This window comes from Protopterus annectens, chromosome 10.part0 (genome assembly GCF_019279795.1).
Source record: "Protopterus annectens isolate FY-2018-M chromosome 10.part0, PAN1.0, whole genome shotgun sequence".
NCBI lineage: Eukaryota > Metazoa > Chordata > Ceratodontiformes > Protopteridae > Protopterus > Protopterus annectens.
Window position 1 is genome coordinate 69,165,741 of NC_056744.1, and position 21,297 is coordinate 69,187,037.

Consider the following 21,297-nt stretch of genomic DNA (forward strand, 5'->3'; position numbering starts at 1 on the left):
CTATGCCCATACAGCAACTCAAAGGGTGAAAAACCTGTGGATTCCTGTGGAACCTCTCTGTAAGCAAACAACAGATGGGGCAAATATTTGTCCCACTCCCTCATAAACTGATCTGCAAATGCCTGTAGCATGGACTTGATTGTAAAGTTTAACCTCTCAACAAGACCATTAGTCTGGGGATGGTAGGGGGTGGTGTTCATGTGCTTCACCCCACAGGACTTCCACAGACAAGCTAGCAGGTCTGACATGAAATTGGCACCTCTGTCAGTCAGTATTTCTTTTGGGAAACCTACCCTGCTGAAAATCTCTAACAAAGCATTTGCCACCTTCTCTGCCTCAATGGAGGACAAAACCACTGCCTCAGGGTATCATGTAGCACAATCCTCTACCACTAGAATATACTTTTTCCCTCTGGAACTTGGAGTACTCAGAGAACCCACAATATCCATAGCTACCCTCTGAAATGGCTCCTCTATCACAGGCAAAGGCATCAAAGGAGCTCTCATCTTGTCTCCTGCCTTGCCTACCTTTTGGCACTGCTAACAAGTACTGCAGTACCCTGTTACATCTCTGGAAATTCCAGGTCAATAGAAGTTCTGCATAATAAGCCTCTTTGTACGTTTTATGCTCATATGACCTGCAAAGGGAATATCATGGGCTATGGCTAGAAGTGCCAGATGGTAGGCTCTAGGCACTACCAACTGCTGTACTCTCTCACCTTCTAGCCCTCCCTCAGGGGTCCACTCTCTGCATAGTAATCCTTTGTCCCAGTATACAGATTCCCCCATTCCTTGAGAATCAGGTGCCACTCTAGCTACCTGCTTCAGGCCTTGCAATGTGGGGTCTGAGAGCTGAGCCTGTCTCAACTCTCTCCTTGTAACCCTTCCCAGCTCCCCTTCCACAGGAAGTCTGGCATCCTCTGACAGTGGTGCCTCACTGTCAGCCTGGGTACTACTACTCACCTCTACCTTTGCAGTCACTCTGTCCAAGGGACCATCAGTACCCATAAGCAGTTGTGGCTCACCTTCAGTTTCACTGCTACAGAGTAGCTCCCTCCCTGAAGTAACCACCTCACCAGCCCTGGCTGCAATTATGCAGTCTGTCTGGGTCTCCCCAGGCTACCAGACCCACATGCTTCTCTCCTAGCCTGACTGTGTGTAGCTGCATAAGCACATGGTACTGCCTCATCCAATTCCTTCCCTCTCAGGACATCTGCAGGATAGTAGTTTAGTACCCCTGTTGTCCCAAGACAACCTACTATTGGCATTTTGTCTTTCCCACTTACTGGCTCCCTCACCTTTGTTTCCCCACCTTGCCTCTGTGGACACCTGTATGCCACATGGACCCACTGGTTGCATTCAAAACATTTAACCCTAACTCCTGGATGTGTACCTGGACTAGTGGCTTCCCCTGCTACTGGCAGATTCTGTTGTGGCAGTCTGTGCTGCCCACCATGGGTTCCTTTAGACTCATGAGCAGTACTGGGGGTCACTTTCCTGTGCAGGGCTGCCCTGCTTGCCAGGTATAGGTCTCCCTTCTTTCCCAACTCATCTGAAGTAGCACATTGTCTATCAGCTAACCAGATCCTCATGTCCTCAGGCAAAGTGCTAAGGGCTTGTTCCCTCACCAAAAGTTCTGCCAGCCCTTCAAAAGTGGTGACCTGACATCCAGTCACCCACCTACAGAAATAAGTGCTCAGTTCAGCAACATATTCACACACACTTTCATCTGCCTTGCATCTATGCTCACAAAACCTTTTCCTATACGTTTCAGGTGTTAGCTTAAAAAACTCTAATAGACATTTTTTTACAGCAGTATAATCAAAACATGCAATGTGAGACATTTTAGATAATACAGTTACAGCTTTAGCATGGAGTAAGGGGAACAGGACAGAGCCCTTGGTCAACTTCATACTGTTTGCATACCCTCTCAAACATATGAATGAAACTATCAAAATTATCCCCCTCTTTAAACTGCGGAAGAAATTTACTGACTTTTTGTGCTTCTGGGGTCCAGTTACTCCCTTCCCCATTACCTCCATGACTCTGGTGAAGAGTCAGCATCTCCTTTTCATGCTGCCTCTGCCTCTCTTTTTCTTCAGCTTCTAGGCATAGCAGTTTCTCATTCTCCTCACTCTCTAGATGCCTCAGTCTCTCAGCTGCTTCTAATTCCACACACCTGGCCTCCAACTCAAGTCTCTTTAGCCCCAACTGGATTTTTAAGTCCACTGCAGAAATGTTGAGCTGTCCATTCTCTGAGGGTATTATATCTCCACTGCCAGTCTGATTGTCCTCCTGGTTGCTGTTTTCTGATTCAGCTGCAACCAAAGCTGCAATCAGGTCTGCCTTAGTCAGGTTTCCATGTACCAGTCCCAAAGCCTGGCACATCTCTGCCAGCTGACTCCTTGTCAGCTTTCCATACTCCTCTGCTGATATGCTGCCTGCTCACTCTAACTAAGCTAATAAAAGAAATAAAACAACTGTGATCTGAACTCTGAGTATTCACTGTGTGGCTGTTTTAGAGTACAAAAACACCTTCAATGCTCACTGTACACAAGCTACAGGATTTACTCTACCCACACCACTACAAGCCAATTAGTATTTGCCAACTAATAAATATGTGATGTGGATATCCCACCACTGCCAAACAATTAATATGTGATGCCCGTGCCCTGGCGCAGCAATCAAGGAGCCTCAATCCTCACCACTAACACCAGAGAGGACATCTCATATAAGAGGAAAAGATAACAAATACACCAGTAAAGTGCAATTTCCCTTAAGAGCACACAGAGATCACAGTCAGTCCAGGGCTGGTCACTCCCTTCCTCTCCAGGTCCCCAATAAGACTCCCCACTGACACAGCTATAGAGTCCAGAGTGGGCAGAGCTAAAACCTCTAGCACTTTCTATGTCCAACCAGTACTTTGTATCCCTGCCCACATAGCTGACACACACACACATACACACACACACACACACACACACACACACACACACACACACACACACACACACACACACACACACACACACACACATGCACTTTGAGAAGAGTTTATACAACCACACAGACACTCCTGGGGAAGGCTGGCACAGTTTCTCCAGCTGTGCCCCTCTCTCCCACACTATATGGTAGTTCCACTTGCCTCCATCCACTAATTCTTATCAGCTACTCAAAGGCCCTTAAAAGGGTGTCCAATTATTACTGTGCAATATTATTATCCAATTGGTAATATAGACCAGAGCTAAAGCTATCAGAGTGGCTTTGTACAATTTTACCAAAGACATGCAAGTACTCTTAAGAGCTTAAATTATCTCTACACAAAACAGCTACAGTTGAAAGGTTTTAAAATATTTAATAATAAATAATAAAAGCACAAGATAATACTTCTTCCAACACAGTGCTAGTCAAGAGTTCAGAGATCACATAGAAATACTTAAAATAATTCAGTAGTACAGTTCTGACATCACAGAAAAACACTTAGTCTAATCTTTCTAGTTCCTAGCTATTTTAAAAGAAAACACAAGTCTAAGATAACTTACATATGAGCAAGACAGTGCTGTGAGTTGGATGATCAAGACAAAAATGCTTAATCCCTTCTGATTCTCTCTGTTTAAATTGTTATTGCAGTCCTGATTCCCATTACATCATTTTTTACACTTTCCTGGTGTTCCCAGGCTGACAGAAACTGCATTTACATTATTTTACACCTAGGCAGAAACCACAGCAATAAAGGACATTCCACATGTAAATTCTGGTCATTAACTTTAGCCTTAAAACAATAGGCAGGAAGCCTTCATCTAGCCCGGTCGGAGCCAAATTGTAAACATCAAAGACAGTCATGAAATAATTTCAAAGGACAGACAAGAAATGCTTGACTTAGCTTTCTTTACAGCAGAGGGCAATGTTGCTACATTGTTTTAAGTTCAACCTTTCACAGCATATTCTTTAATTTAAGAAAACAAGCCTGTATTTCAACATTCATATTTACAAGGGACAGAATTATGTACCAAATTCTATTTGACTAGGCTGGCAGCCTTCACCCATCTCTACCAGTCTTCACACATGTCATTGATAATTTGCATTTTTGTATTAGCTTTTAATTTATGTAATTTGTGTTATATGTTGGAGCTTTTTTCCTCAGGTCTCCACTGAAAATGGGCCTTTGGCTCAGTTGGACTAACCCGCTTAGCAAATGACAAACAAACAATTTTGGACAATATACCAGCCAATGTATGGTGTCAAGAACATCCAGGATGACGCATCATTAGCCATCAGTGATCATGCCACTCTGTGGTTTAGAGTAGGGGAAAGGGTAAAAATAAAAAAGAAACACTCTTTCCAGAGAACTACAGTCTAGAAGGTGTCCCTGAAATCTAAAGCCTGGTAGGTATCCTTGATGTTTGAACTAAGAAAAGGCTGTTGAGGAACTAGTGGAACATATCTCTATTTGTAACATAGGAATCCTATGAAATTCAAGGCAAATGAGTCTTACAACCATTTATGCCTTGCCAGTACCCACTCTTAGCCACACGCCACTCTCAAGGTGGGCTGAGCCATTCCAGCCCAGGATGAATTTGGGCCTGGCACCTATGTCCCTTGGTGCAGCAGTAGTGTTGTTGCCTCACAGCAAGAGGTTCTCCAGTTTGATTCTCAGCTGGAGTGTGGGGAGTGCCTTCTGTGTGGAGTCTGCATATCCTGCCCGCAGTTGGGTGGGCATTTGAAAGACATGCGTAAATGGACATGCCTTTGTTGAAGGTTGGACATCGAGCTGGCACCTTGGCATTCGTGAAAATCTACTGCCAATCATTAGTGGACCGGAGTTCCACTGTGGTGACCCCTAACCGGGAAAAGCCGAAAGACAGCAACAAGAACAACCTATGTCCCTTTTGGACATAGGTAGCTTATAAATGCCTGTCCTTCAATGTCCTATTTGGATGAAGGACATCATTATTCCTTTGGGAAAACTTGGCTAGGCTTAGAAAGGACCCCTGGGTCATTAGCCTAGTAACAGTCTATGAATCTATGAATACCCATCCAGCCCTCCAGGTCCTGTCTGAAGGACAATAATGGATCACAATGCTTGATTTGCAGGGGGAGTAGGAGGTGTTATATGATGAACTTATCTTTCTCCATCATGTTTTATTAATATGATGATGAAGATCTAGATCCATAGTTCTGGTATTAGTGGGACTCTTTAATGTCACAGATCCTCCTTAGGAAAACATAGACTAGTGAGAAAAAGGACAGGACTTCCAGACTTTTCCGATAGCTTAGGGTTTTTAGGACATTAATCTTCTTAATCAGCAACATTTGTGGTCTTTCTAGTTGTTTGATATGTCTACAGAGGTACATGCAAAAGGGGGCATTGTAGTCAATAATTGGCCTAATCAATGTCGATTACAAGGGGACAATGATCTCTTTAGATCTGGATGAGAATCTCTTATTAGCTCTGTTAAGCAAAAGGACTTTCTGACAACTGTCATTACATGATGATCAAATGGTCAAAGGAGAGCATATTATCAATCCACATTCAAAAGTACGTAACAATATTCTGTTTTTACATGAAATTTTGTATGTGCTCTATGCTGGGGGAGTGAGGTGTCTAATAAATGTGACAATGTTGCACTTTTTTGCATTTAATTTGAACATATTTGTATCATACCCGCCATTTACAACAGTAAGTTCTTGTTGAAGGATTTAGGCATCAGAGGGGGAATTGATGATGATTTCAGTCAGTGGGCTTGTTTCATAGTCTGAAGCTCAAAAAAGTAAATGCTAAACAAAAGAGGTCCAGCATGTAGCTTTTTGGGACCCCACTGGTCAAGTTTATAATCTCTGGTGAGGCACCTGCCTCCTGCAGTGTGTGGCCAATTTGATGTCTGTCTTATTACACAGGGATCTGTTTGTAATGCTAGCATGGGAAATGGTGTCAAATGCTTCAGTCAGGTATTCTGTGTGGATGGCATGACTGCTATCAAAAGCCCATTTTACACTTTCAAAGAATTTATCCAAATTCACTAGATGGCTCTAACCTTGACAAAACCAAACTGATGCAGGTCTAGTCTGATGAGATATCATACTCTATCAGGTCAGTTATAATCTGTTCCATGGTTTAGAAAATTAGACTTGTCAAGCTAAATTGCCATTAGTTCCTGCGGTAATTGGTGTGGTCAACTTTATGGAGTGGCATTACTACAGCTGTGTGCCAGACGTCAAGGACAAAGCGGGTGGCTAAACTTAAGTTTAATAAGAAGAAGTGGCTGTGCCAGAGCTTGTTTACTATGGTTTATTAAACAACCGGTATATTATTAGGTCCTATGGAGGAAGGATTTTTGTCATGGAAAGCACCTTTGGTGCATGTTCTTTAGTGCTCATGTTTATGATAAAGTCTGTTGAAAATACTAGTAACTGTACTGTTTTCTTTTGAAAAAAAAAATATGAATGAAAATGGCAACTGTAAACCGAACTCTGTTGTGAATGGACTTGGTTTTTGTTTCTCTTAATTCCCAATTTTTGTTGCAAGAAAGTGCTTTTCCCTTGTTCCTTAAAAAAATAATAATCATCATCTGAAAACTGAGAAAATTCATTCCATGGACTGGCATGATTACTGCAAGTACTATAAAATGCTAAAATGCTACTATATATCTATATCTATCTTTCTAGATATATATATATATATATATATATATATATATATATATATATATATATATATATATATATATATATATATATATATATATATATATATATATATATATATATAAAGATAAAGTCCAAACAGGACAATATACACACACACACACACACACACACACACACACACACACACACACACACACACACACATATATATATATATATATATATATATATATATATATATATATATGTGTGTACTTCTTACCAAAATTATGTTTCTTCAAGCCTCAGTTAACCGAGTGCAGTTTGCCAAATATTCAGTATTCCAAAGTCTGAGTTTGCCAAACCACAAAACACCAAAAATGCACCTATGTAAAAAATAAACACAAGAAGCATATATTTCCTAACGTTTTTGCAGGGGGGAGCAAGCATCTCTGTACCCCCCATGTGGGGGGCTGTGTCCCCCACACTCTCTGCAAATTATATATACCAACTCCGAGATTGCACTACAGTAACACGAACAGTGGATTTCACAATCTTAACTGTAGTGCGATCTCCATTGAAATACTAAGATGCTGTAAAAATAATTTTCCGTATGCTCTAACCTGCACACATTACCAACATATCTCCCATGCTAAAGAGCTGGTATGGTGGATGAGAAGGTACATAAACACAGTATACTTGTACTTCTTCACTACCAGCTTCACATTAATCACTTCGCTAAAATGTACTTCGACAAACCCAGACTTCGGAATATTGAATATTCGGCAAACTGCATTCGATTAACTGAGGTTCGAAAAAATGTAATTTCGGTAAGAAGAAATAGACCTATACATATATGTGCGTGTGTATATATATATATATATATATATATATATATATATATATATATATGTACACACGTATATCTATATATGTGTATATATCTGGGTTCACTTCAAAATCCTGAAAGCTCAAAATCCTGAATCTCAAAATCCTGAATCTCAAAATCCTGAAAGCTCAAAATACTGAAAACTCATAATACTGAATCTCATAATACTGAAAAACATACAGGACACCAACACTGACTGTATTGCAGCAGAAATATATATACAGAAACATATTACTCATCTACAATTATAAGCAGGGGGCAAGCACCTCTGCACCCCCCCACACCCCCTGCTACTTAAATATTTCAACTCTGAGATCGCACTTCACAGAAGAAAATGGCAAACATACCATTACATGCGTCATGACTGCCTGTTGTAAGCTTAGTCATGTTCCCTTTTAATGTACTATACTACAACGTCACAGTAAGACGTTGTCCTGTTCGATTCTCAGCTAAAGTGTCTTCTGTGTGGAGACATGCGTGAATGGGCGTACCTTCATTGAAGGTTGTGCGACAGGGCTGGCAACTCGGTATGTAAAAATCTACTGCCAATCATTAGCAGACCGGAGTTCCGCTGTGGCGACCCCTAACCGGGAAAAGCCGAAAGATACAACAACTACAACATAACTCATCTTAGTATAGTGAAGTGCGATCTTGGAGTTGATCTATTTAAGTAGCAGGGGGTGTGGGAGGCACAGCCCCCCACATGGGGGGATCAGGGGGGCTTGCCCCCCTGCTTACAGTTGGTTCAGACTGATATGGTTTATCTTTTCTTTGTTTCTGTCAAGAAATGCATGGTAACCCAAAACACTTTATTCTAGCAATTTTTTAAGATTATGAAAGCAATATTTAAAATGTGTCCCTGGTTTTGGGCCTTTGCCCCCCCCCCCATAAATTTTGGCTTTTTCCAGATTTTTTGTACTGCAAAGTTGAGAGATTTAAATGAGCGTCAAGTGGATTTTACAAGGAGCTGAGAGCTTCAGGGGAAAAAATCTTCAGAGGAAGAGAAGTTTAGTGCTGCTTATGCAAAGTCTGTTTGCATTGTTAGTAGTACACCAGGGAGTATACTTGCTTTTGATGCAGAAGGCTGTGGGTTCTACTCCCACAGTATATAGATGGATTGCTGATACTGTACTGTGTTGTACTGTAAAGGGAGTGGATGCTGCAGTCCCGAAAATGTCCTCCTTTGGAGGAGATTGCTAGTAACACTGAACCTGTTATCAGTTTGCCATCCATTACGTATTGCAATATTGTTAGCTTATCATTTTTTAATGTAATGTAGGCAGTTTATTCTTCAAGGGCAACAGGCACTTTATATTTCATTGTTTCATCCAAAAATAAAGTTGTTTGCTGGCAGCAACCTCTTCATTAGTTACAGATCTCTTTAATGTACTAAAACAAAGAATGAGAAGGTCACACAGAAAAACCAATCAGTAAAAACTAAATGAAAACTCCAGTCAAGCTACAACTTCCACTGGGTGACCTCTCAAACCTCTTATAAGTTTATAGGTTCATAGGTAGGTACTAGGCTGTCTGCCCGAGGGCATTTATAAGCCTAGCCAAAGTATGTCAGCTTTCGCCGCCCCATTGATTAATTAACTGAGCCTCTGTCAAGCAGAGCCAATGACGTGATCCCAGGGGTGTATTTTCTGTTTCCCATTCACCCGTCAAGGTTTCTCTTGAAGAGTGCTAGTGAGGGGCTCTGCCTGATGTATATTGGAATCTTGTTCTAAAGCATGGGGAGTCTCTGGGTCAGGAATCTATCCCTCCAACATGTCCTATTTATCATTGTGGTAACATTTATATCCCTAGAGTGTGTGGCTCTCAGGGATTTGTTTTTTTTTTAGGTGGAGCATATCCATCAATTCTGGGTTGGGCATGGCTGCGTATGTCAAGCAGAGATCACCTCTGAGTAAGCGGTATGCAACCAAGTACAGCTGTAGTTTCTTTAGTCAGGCTACATAGGTCATATGTTTGAGGCCAGTAATCCTCTTGGTGAGGTCCTTTTATGGTCTTCCCAGCTGTTGCAGGTGTCTTGTAAGGTACATCCCAAATGGGGTGTTGTATTCTATAATGGGTCTAATAAGTGATGAGTAGAGAGGCACAATAAACTCCTTTGTTCTGGATGCAAACCCTTTTGAGATTAAGTGGGCCACTTAGAAGGATTTTTTAACCACCTTGGCAATATGATTATCAAAGGAGAGACTGCTATCTACTTGGGTCCCCAGATCCCTTATTACTTTTTCTTTATTTAGGGGACTACCAACTATGTGGTAATTGGCGGGTACTTTGTTTTTTCCAAAGGGGATGACTATGCACTTTTTGGCATTCAGCTTGAGGCCATGATTTTTACACCAGGTATCCATTTCAGTGAGACTCTTCTGGAGGGTGTCTGTATCAGCTGGAGAATTAATTATGGCCCCTAGTTTGCAGTCATCTGTGAACTTGGTCAGCCAAAGTCCTCCTGTGCTTGCCTGTACCTCTGAGAAGTATATACCGAACAGGAGGGGTCCTAGGACTGAGCCCTGGGGGATGCCACTTGTAACCGGTTTAGAGTCGGACCTAGAGTCTGCAACTCTCACAGTGTGGGTTCTGTCCATGAGCCAATTTGCAACCCATCTCGTGACATAGGGGTTAATGTTCAGGTTGGTAAGTTTATCTATAATACTAGAATGGGGAATGGTGTCAAAAGCCTTTGTGAGGCTTAGGTAGGCTGTGTGGACCTCCTTACCCTCATCTAATGCCTTGGTAACTGTCTCAAAGAAGTTCACCAGATTTAGGAGGAATGATCTGCCCTTAACAAAGCCAAACTGGGTGGGGTCCAAAGTTTGGAGGTCCCCAATGTCTCTGTTAATGAGTTCCATGAGGATGCGCTCCATAGCCTTGCAGACCAGGCTAGTCAGGCTTATAGGGCGATAGCTCCAAGGGTTCGTTGTGGCGCCACCTTTGTGGAGTGGGATAACTGTTGCTGTGCACCACTCTGTGGGTACATAGCCTGTAGAGAGGCTGAGTTTGAACGGTGTGTTTAGGCGAGGGGTTAGTTCATTTTGGAGCTCTTGTAAGACACAGCCTGGGACACAGTCCGGTTCCATTGAGGCTGTGTTTTTGGCTTTGGATATGGCTGTTTTAACCTGTGTGTCAATGATTGCCAGGGCCTTACATTCTTCTGGTATGGTTATGAGCCCTTTAGGGGTGAGAGGAGTGTGATGTTTGCACTGAACCTGTCTACCAAAATGTTGGCAATATCAGTCAGTTCAGTGTATTTTGTGCCATTCTGCACCAACTCAGAGCAGATCTGAGAGTTTCCACTTAGGTTCTTGACATAGCTAAAGAACGCTTTGTGGTTATCTTTGGAGTCCTTGGCAATTTTCCTTTCGAAACTAGCCTTGGATGATTTAATGAGGGATCATAGTTTCTTGATGATACTGATCAGGGATCTCTTTCCTTCTAGGGATTTTGCTCTTATCTGTACTAGTTTCCTCCTTCTATTGTAGAGCCTGTTTATGGCAGGGGTCCACCAGACTGATTTCCTTTTCTTGGAGGAGTGAGTCTTGGTTTTACTTGGGATAGCACGATCCATGCATTCCTGCAGATGATCATAGAGTGCCTTTGTATAGGTTTCAACAGCTTGGACAGCATTGTCCATTGGCATGGGGGCTGTGAACCTTAAACAATGTGAAGTTTGCTTTTGAAAAGTTTTTCATGTTGGTTTCCTTGATTGGGGTTGGGGGAGGAATATGAATATCCAGAGTGATTAGTCTATGGTCTGATCTAACCAGCGAGGGGTTGACATCAAGTGTGGAACACTGGTCGCCCATGTTGGTGATGACTAGGTCCAATATGTTGTTCCCTCTGGTGGGGGTGTTGACCAGTTGATCCAGGGCATTCGAGTTTATAAATTCTAGGAAGCATTTGGCTAGGGAGTTAGTACTTGAGTAGTTCTCCCAGTTAATGTTTGGGTAGTTGAAATCATCCAGTATTAGGGTGTTTGGTAGGACCTTCATATTTCCCAGTGTCTCCAGAAATGCGGAATCGGGGTCCTGGATCATGGTGGGTGATCTGTAGCAAGCTGCAATTTGGACTGCAGTTTTGCCCATTGTTAGTTGCACTTGGATGATCTCTGATGCATCATGCTAAGCCACTAACCTAGAGGTGTGAGTATCCTTGATGAATATGGATTACCCCCGCCTTTTGTGTTTCGGTCCGGATTCTGTGGCCGAAAGGTATGGTATGAGTTATTGCCTGGTAGTGCTGGGGTACTCTCTGGAGCCTTAAACCAGGTTTCTATTACTGCACAGATATCGATGCTCTCCATACTGAGGAGTGCCTCGAGTGCGTGCATTTTGAGGTTTAGACTTCTGGCGTTGAGTAGCATTACCCTCAGTTTTTGGTTACTTGTGCTATTTACGGTGGTGGGTTTGTCTTTTGAGCCTTGCCTAAAAAGGAACTATGGGGGCGGCAAGAGCCTTTGCCAGTATTCGAAAGCCTAAGGGTGACAGGTGCAAGCCATCTCTTGTGAAGCAACATGGCTTGTCGAGCATGTCATCCCAGGCAGACAGGTACTGGATCCCCTTTGAATGACACCAGAAACGTAGCCAATTGTTGAAGTTGATCATTTTTTCTTTATACTGTGGCATCATTCTTGATGAGGCAGGATGCTACTAAGGGTCAGGGTCATACTTGCCTGGGCTACATGATCAGAGAGCTCTTCCATGTCTCTTTTCATGTAGTCCAGGGAGGTACATCTCAGGTCATTCACACCAACATGTACAATGACAGAGTCATATTTGTACTTGTTCTGGAGTGACCTGAGTGCTTGTGTTATGTGGCGGATCCTGGCACCCAACAGGCAGCTAATTGTAACCTTCTCCTTGTCCAGCCTAGTTAGTGGGACATCAGTGTGCCTGACTATAGAGTCGCCTATTACTAGCGTGTTGGGTATGTTATTTTGCCTTAAGGGCTGTGATTGCATGGCACACTGATTATGTGAAGTATGTGTTTCATGGTTGGTGATGGGGTGTGGAGGTTGCTTCGATATCTGCTTTGGAGGTCTCTGAGGCTTTTGCAGATTTTTATTTAGAGCCTCCGAGTGTGTTTTCATGTATTCGTGTGTGTTACTTGCCGGTGTTGGTTTATTAGGTCTAAGTGAGACTGGAGATGTGTTGCAGGTATTACTCTTCTCCTCTTCACTGTCAGTTACAGTCTTGGGTTGAGAGAGCTTTGCCTCCAGTCTGTCCGTATAATTGCATCTCTCGCATATATTAGCATTTGGTGGTAGGAGGAGAGGGTTGTCTGTGTACATGAGGCAGTTGTAACATTGCCTCAAAATGCCCATTTTCACCAGTTGGACTGGAGAGTACACTGGAAACTGCCCTTTGGACATGCCTGAATATGTAGAGTGAGCTGTTTTTTTGATTGACTGGTGGGGACGAATAGAGAGCCTTGTCCTTCTGGAGAGTATAAGGGGGGCTAGTGCTAGGGTATTTAGTGCTTGTTATGATTTTTAAGCAAGTGCTTGGCTGTAAAATAAATGGTTTGAGTGCTAAAGTTGAAGGTTTGTCTAGTTCCAAGGGAAAAACTGAAGAGTAGACTTCGTGGAGTTGGGAATAGTTTAACCCTAGCCAACCAGAGCTGCCCGGCGCGCAAAATCACGCAAATGCATTTTTTATATCAGAAAGATTAAAGAGATAGAAATTAGCCCAAAATGGCCAATAAAACTACAGTTTCTGGGCAGAAACCACTCCTCTAAGGGCAGGTAGGCTGTTCAGAGCTCCCCACTCTCACTGGTAAACAAAGAAACTTCCTTTTTGCCCAAGTAAGGTATGCGCAAACATAGAAGATTAAACACAGTCCAGGTATCAGCAGGTATCTGAAACTGGACTTTTCTAGCTTAGTAAGACAGGAAAATAGCAAGTTTTTTGTTTTTTTTCAAGAAAACAGTAGAAACAAATGCAAAAACACTTTTATAGTGCAGTAATGGCTGTCACACTTGAGTGGGAAGCAAGTAACAGTTAAAAATACAATTTACAACAAAAAACTAACTTTAAAGTGCAGGCACAAATAAATGCAATTTCAGTATAAAATGAGCATTCTGAGAAGCAATAAATGCCAGAAAACAAGCATTTAGGCAGAAATAGCAATAAGCAACAAGAAAAAACAAAAAATGGTACTTAAATATTCCAAAGCCTCTCCTTTTGTCTCTCTGGCATTGTAGGTCTCTGCAGGACACCTTGGCAGGATCTGCTGAGGTTATACAAATATAAAATCCACGCAAATGCATTTTTTACATCAAAAAGATTAAAGAGATAGAAATTAGCCCAAAATGGCCAATAAAACTACAGTTTTTTGGCCAGAAACCACTCCTCCAAGGGCAGGTAGGCTGTTCAGAGCTCCCCACTCTCACTGGTAAACAAAGAGACTTCCTTTTTGCCTAAGTAAGGTATGGCCAAACACAGAAGTTATGGATGGATTAGGTAAAAAGTGCTGACAAAACAGCATCTGATATTTTCTGCAGCTGCTCTTTGCCGCTACACTGTGTTTCCAGTTGTTTAGCAGCCAATACCTGCCATTTTGCTTGAGACAAATGCACAGTGTATAAGGGCAGGGCACACCTTACTAAACCTGATCATTAATTATTCATAAGGAGTCTTCTTTCAGAATATCTACTTTGAGTCAGCATTATGACTGGAACTCAGTACTAGCCTTTGCTGAGCCTGATGAATCTAGATCACAGTTCACAGCATGTCACTGCTTAATGTCTAGGGATATAAAATATATTTGAAGTATAAAATGATTAAAAATCACTCATGAATGTTTTTTCAAAAACATGAAAACAAAAGTATGATTTCAGAAAACAGTGATTTAAGCACATCTTTAAATATAAGATTGAAGCAAAATTCCTTTAAAACAGTAATATTTTCACATACATCTTTATGATTTTGATAAGTATATATATATATATATATATATATATATATATATATATATATATATTGCATGGAGAAATCACTACAGATTGTACAAAGGAGTCATTGCAGTGAAACCTAAATAATGAACATCACAAGGGGTGTGAATAACAGAGCATTAGAACAATGAAATATCATACAGAATGATGAAGACATGAACATCTTAAACAATAACATAGGTTTTTATGGGAGGTGAGGACTGCATGACCTACTCATATAAATAATTTCACTGTCCACTGAGTAAATTGTAGATTCCAACTAACCACACAGGAACTTCCTACACTTCTTGTATGTGCTCTTGACTTATCTTATCATGTCTAAACTGCTGACATCATAAGGACAGTGTTATGTATTCATTACCCTTTATATGAAAAAATGCTTACTTTCATTTCCTCTGGGTCATGCTGTCTTCTCCATCTCATCTTCTGGAAGATGCTGTTCTCCTGTAGTCTTCTGATTCATTGAAGTATTTAAATAATGTTATCATGTCCCCTTTCTCCATCTTTCCTTATAAGTCTACTCATTAAGTTATTTTAAATAGCTTTCATGAGGCTTTTGATAGAATCACACCAATTCATTCAACACAAATCCCTCTAAATCAAGTTGATTAAAAACAAATCAATCCACTCACTTTATCAGATGGCCATTTTCTGTAGGTCAGGCTCCCCACCATATATCCCCCATGTAAGTGTTCTGTTCCCTGAATCCCCAGACCTAATATAATAAAATCCAATGTCACAGCATCTTCAGAAAAGAAATAAAGCTGAAGTACAGTGATGTTATTCCATGAATTGGAATTTCAGCTAAATGCTCAGAATTATACAAGTTATGCGCAATAGATTTGTCCATGTATTTTATTTATATACATATTTTTAATTATTTTATCCCTGCTGCCTGTCAACCATAAGAATCAATCAACCCATTCATTCACCATTGGAGTGATAGCCATCCAGGCAGCCAACAGAGTTTTTCCAGAGATGGCTTGTCTCCACCTCTGATCCAGCTGAAGTGGAGAAATATATTGCATGTAGTAACATAAAGGAAAATGCTATATCATGTAGAGATACACCTTACCTAGTTGTATTGCTAATACATCTTTAGAATGTACAATTTCTCTACCAACTGGAAAGTGTATCCTACAGCAAGTTAATCATGTCAGACGTAAAAACTGTTATTGAATAGCAAAAGTTGCACACCACTAAGGAGTATCTGTAACTAGCTGTGAGTTAAAACATGGTACATTTATTCAGAAGCACATGGTGGATATTCATACTAATATGCATGTATTAGTACATTTAACTAAAGAGAATTTAAATAACTTATGTAGTTATGGATGAAGTGTATTTAACTAAAGGATGTTTATGTTGACAAATGTATAATATACATGGATTAGAGACATACGGTGCTAGCACAAAATGTGTTCCACTTGTGTACTGTTTGATGACTAAGATTATAAAGCTTATAGCTACATGTGGGAGTTTATTTTCCATTTGCTGTCTACATGTGAGTTGAATGCAACTGTCAAACATGTGCTGTGTGAATTTGAAATGACTGCTATAAAAAATATAACAAATAATATTACCAGTGTTGACTGTAAGGGCTACTTGTTCCACTTTGCTCAAAAGATTTAGAAAAAAAGTTTGTTAGGATTATCATCTCATTATGGTAAATGTATGACATTTCAGCTCTGTGTGAAGAAACTGATAGTGTTGTCATTTTTAAAAGAAAGTGAAGTTGTTCCTGCGTTTCATGACTTACGCAAGACATTTCCAGCTGAAGGTAATGATATGATATTCTTGCATACCTTACAGATGTTTACTTCCTAGGTCATCTGCGTAAAGTAAATACTCATAGTTCTGTTTCTTCTCAATTTCCTCCAATGTTTCCAGTTAAGTTTTGGAATATTTCTTGTCTGAATGAATTGTGCTTGCCATACACACAAAACTATTTGGAAGTGTGGCATAGACGAGTCCGTTCTTTGCTAGGGAGGAGAATTTCGGATATCCCTGATGTTGTGTCTGTACCTGTGAGGGAGCAAAACAGACTGGATGAGTTGTGTTTGCAGTTGTTGGCTGGGTGTCCCCTTCACCAAAGAAATATAAGACAATAGAAAGGCATCAACATCTGCAAGTAGTACTTGAGAACAGAGACAAGTATGATGTGCAATCTTTTATTATAGCTATAATTCTCCTTTTAGAAGTGTAGCTTTGTTTGCTGACTTTGCCTTGTGCATCGATGACAATATTTTTTTTCACAGCAGTATGTTTGGGATATATAAGGTTATCTGTTTATAGAGGTGTTTCAGTGTAAAATGTATTTTGTATATATTTAGATTTGTATTGTATAGGGCACAAATATTGCTTATGTAGGGTGTTCTTTTCAGTTACATTCCACAGCATTATTTCATGTTCATGATGTTGGCCAACTATGACTGTTCAATGAATTTAAATTCATTAATTTGCACATTTGCTGAAATGGACATTCAATGTTATGTTGCTGATGAATAGCTATTCACAGAATATACTCATTGATGAATTAATATACACCCATTTTCTCTCTCTCACACACACACACACACACACACACACACACACACACACACACACACACACACACCACTTTTGAAAATTTTGCTCTTGTTATTGTTGATACAAAGGTGGATCAAAAAAGTGCAGATAGCTACTTCCCAAATGAGCTAACTGGGCGCTCAAATATAAGAAAAATGTTAATTCATACCATTCATAAATATGATAAACATGAGACCATAATATATATATGTGTGGGAGGAGATGAGTTTTCATGTTTGGAAAATAACCTTTCCTCAGGAGTATACTTTGATAACCAATGAATTGCTTCAAGTAAGTTTGACTGACATGGAATGATACAATCAAAATGTTGGCTCAAAAATGTAGCAGAAATAATTCAAATGTAAAAAAAAAAACAGCAATAAAAATGTATTATATCTACAATATTTGCACTTGTACAATCTGTCCCACAGACAGCAATACACTTTTCTGTTAAGGCCTTCTTAAAAGAAGTTTGTTACATAAGACTACCAAAAAGATATATCTTTTCCACTTGGGAATTTAAACCTTATGTTTGAAAGGCTTCTGTTACCTACTTTTTAACTAATATGTACAGTGGAGTTAAAGTGCCTGCATGGAAAACACATTTCTGGGTTTTCATTATTATTGTTGTTATTTCTGGCAGAAGGATTTCAGATATACAAGCATTACTGTGTAATCCACCTCACTTGTCATTCCCCAACAAAAGGTGTCTTTAAAGACTATATATCTTTCACTCTTTCATGCCAAAACTGTTTCAGCAGTGCCTATCAGTCAGTTCATTTAACTGCCAGGTATTTACACAAGCTACCAAAGTAATAGATATCAATGCATCTGACAGATACATGCAGAAAGCTCAAATAATGTGACAGAAGGAATTTAGAAATACTGATCAGAATTTTGTTTCATTCAAAAAATGAAAGGGAGGTCTACCAATGATTAAGTAGATGCAATCTAAATGGTTGGCCCACTGTATTGCTTTTGTTATGAAAAAATACAATAAATATTTACAAAGCACATTAAGAACACAGTTCACTACAAGAGCAATAACATCTGAAGCATATTTCATAAATGTTTTTGCATAAAACTTTCTGACCAACTTTCAGTGTTTTGCGAAGGTGTATACAGCTGATGCAAGCAAAAGTAAAAACAGTGGGTCTATATCATAATGTCGAAGACTGACAACTTTGAAGCTCTAAAGGTCGAACTTGAAAGTTCGAAGTTGCACAACTTTGAAACATATAACGGCAATCGCCATAGAGTGCGGGAAGGGAAGATTTCCCTTTACTGCACTGTAGTGCAATCTCGGAGTTGGTATATTTAAGTAGCGGGGGTGCAGGGGGCTTGCCCCCTTGCATAGAGCTTTTTTATTTTGTTTTGAGTTTTAAATGTTTTTTTTTTTTTGACATTCAATGTTGTCAAACTTCAAACTTTCAAGTTCGACCTTAAGAGCTTCGAAGTTGTCAGACTTCGACAATATGATATAGACCCACTGTTTTTACTTGTGCTTGCATCAGCTGTATACACCTTCGCAAAACACTGAAAGTTGGTCAGAAAGTTCAGGGAGTAGGGAATGTTTGGCATGCTGTGCTGTAAAGGAATCTGTAACTTGCCACCTCTCCTGATATCATAATACTACTAGGGAATCTAACCAAATGTTATGATTTACACTGACCATACTGAAAGAATACCGTGCCCTTGTTATCTAGGTATAAGTTTAAAACAAAGCCAAACCTCCTCCATTCCCATAAGGATGTTGTCTATAATGTTATTTTTATTTTATTAGACTAATCTAAAGCTGCGCCTTCTGGTTAAAACAATGATAATATTTTGTTATGCTAGAGGCATTGTCGTACTATATTCCCAAGTTCCTATCAGAGCCACAAGGAGCTCAAAGAACTGAAGAAAGCTTCTAGCAGGGATGGTTATATAGAAATACTTTATTAACCAACCAAGGCTACATGAAATACAATTACAAAGATAGGGCTTTCCTCATATAGACAAAGGTACAGCTGATGCACAGCAGCTGTGCAAAGGCAAAATTATAGCAGTAAATAGTAGGGCCACTCATTTCATTTACAAACAGCCCTCCATACCCGTTAAGTACCTAAAGCAGGTGGTTTGGCCTTGCCAGCATTAGTAAATAATGTTTTCATTACTGTATTGAATTGATGCATTTAAATAGTCAGAGTTTGTATTCTGTCTTGTTTCACCCAAATAAACATTCGTCCTGCCAAGCCAGAATTATTGCACCAAAGCTAAGTGCCAAACATTTCATCCACAAACAGCCATCATATCAATTGCTGACCTAAATTATCTGCTTTGGCCCTGCCAGGATTAAAACAAAAATAGCAATGATTACATTAATTTACTCAGTTGCACAGAAACAGTCGTCACAGGCTTGTATGACAGCTGACTTTACCCAAATACACATTCATCTTGCAAAGCCACAATTACAACAGTAAACAGCAAGACCAGTCAACGCATGTCATTCACAAACACCCCCCATTACCTAACTAAAGCAGCTCCTTTTTACCCAGTCAGGACTAAAGTAGAAATAACAACACTCGGGTTGCATACTTGCATTATTTTCATTTTCTTGACAGAAACATTAGTCACAGCTTGCGTGTGCCAGTCAAATGCACATTTCATTTTATTTTACTTTTGTTTACCCAGGTTTCTGCAACTGGCTTTAGTAGAAAAAAAAAACCTTTTCAGCATATGACCAGGGAGAAAATCTCCAACATACTAGAAACATTTTTAAACAAGCATTCACTAAATACATGAACAGATATGAAATAACATACATTAAGAATTACTCATAAACTTGCTAATTATTTTACACTCAAAGTACAGTCAGAAAGTTAATACCATTTTGCAAAGCTGGAATTACAACAACAGTAAATAGCAGGGCCAGATGTTTCATTCAGACATAGCCCTACTCTCCACTGCCTACCCCAACCACAGTATCTGATTTTATCTTGCGAGGTTAAAAACAAAAACAACAAAAAAGATGACACTGTCATTAAGGTAAGTATTTTTTTCAAATAAACAATACTCAGTTCAGAGCTTGTGGTCATTCTTACTTCATGCAAAACACAGAACTCCAGTCATTCCATTTGTACATAGGCATAGCCCCGATTCCAATTGCCTACCCAGAGAATCTGCTTTTAACCTACAAGGTTTAAAATAATGAAAATAGAAGACCATGTTTATATTACTGTATTTCTATCACATCATATAGCCAAGAACTTGCACGTGATCTTACTTCAGTTCACCAATACGCACGTTACTCATGCAAGTGTAGTTTGTTTCAACAAGAAAACATTGACAAACTATCCTAATGTATCTTGGCTAACCCTGCAAAAAGATATTAGGTTAAAAAAAAATTTCATCCACAAATGGCTCCCAGAGCACACTGCATACCTAGTATCTCTTTGACTCCTGCCAGGATATTATATTAAAAAAAGAAAGTCTTCAACAGCCCCCAAACACACAGACCACTGGTATCTGGTTGGCCCTGCCAGTGTATTATATTAAAAATGAAAATCATCAACAGTCCCAAAACACATTGTCTCCCTCATATCTGGTTAATCCTGTCAGAATATTAAATAATAAAAAAAAACAGAAAATTATCAACAGCCCCCAAAACACATAGACCAACTACTAGTATCTGGTTGACCATGCCAGAATATTGTTAAAAAAACATTACAACAAACCGCCCACAAAACAGCCAGCTCACTGCAGATTCAGCCTTCTACTTTCTGGTTGACCCTGCCGGCCTCCAGGCCCAGGATGTCAGAAAAAAATAGATAATCCTCTACTGCATCATTTAACAAGTATCTAGTATCTGGTCAACCCTGCCAGGAAAAAAAAATGAATACAGAAAGTATCTGGTTGGCCCTGACAGGAAAAAAATGCAGAAAGTATTTGGTTGGCCCTGCCAGGAAAAAAAAATGAAAACTCAATTAATTATTTTCCTTGGGGGGGGGGGTAATTTAAAAGTATCCTTCCTTAGCTCACTAAACCACTTCTGTAAAATTAAATCCAAACAATGATTTTATTCCAGTTTTTTTTTTTTTGCTCTTCTCTCCACTCTCGCTGTCTACCTCACAACTTAACTATGTTAAAGAGCAGGAAGAGAATGCAAGAATAACAGGACTAATCAGCACCCATGTCACGTACTCAGATTATGTGAAAGGGTGCTGACTTACCAGTCCCGTCAGCTTCCTATTTCCTGCAGTTAAAGCCACAAT

General features: G+C 39.9%; 2 protein-coding genes across 4 annotated transcripts in view; one reads left to right on the top strand and one right to left on the bottom strand.

Annotated features, from left to right (window-relative positions):
• Positions 1–21,297, top strand: part of NTN1 (netrin 1) — a 1,578,910-nt gene that overhangs the window by 1,449,629 nt on the left and 107,984 nt on the right. The gene's annotated exons all lie outside the window — the stretch shown is intronic.
• Positions 1–21,297, bottom strand: part of STX8 (syntaxin 8) — a 2,187,953-nt gene that overhangs the window by 125,745 nt on the left and 2,040,911 nt on the right. Inside the window, exon 8 of one of the 2 annotated variants that reach the window (XR_006366610.1) lies at positions 16,282–16,501. Coding sequence is in view for 1 of the 2 variants with exons in the window: in XM_044085028.1 (XP_043940963.1) it covers positions 16,422–16,501 (80 nt within the window). In the remaining variant the exon portion in view is untranslated. Of the gene's footprint in view, positions 1–15,716; positions 16,502–21,297 lie in introns of those variants that run through there. The other variant, XM_044085028.1, reaches the window with a different exon arrangement.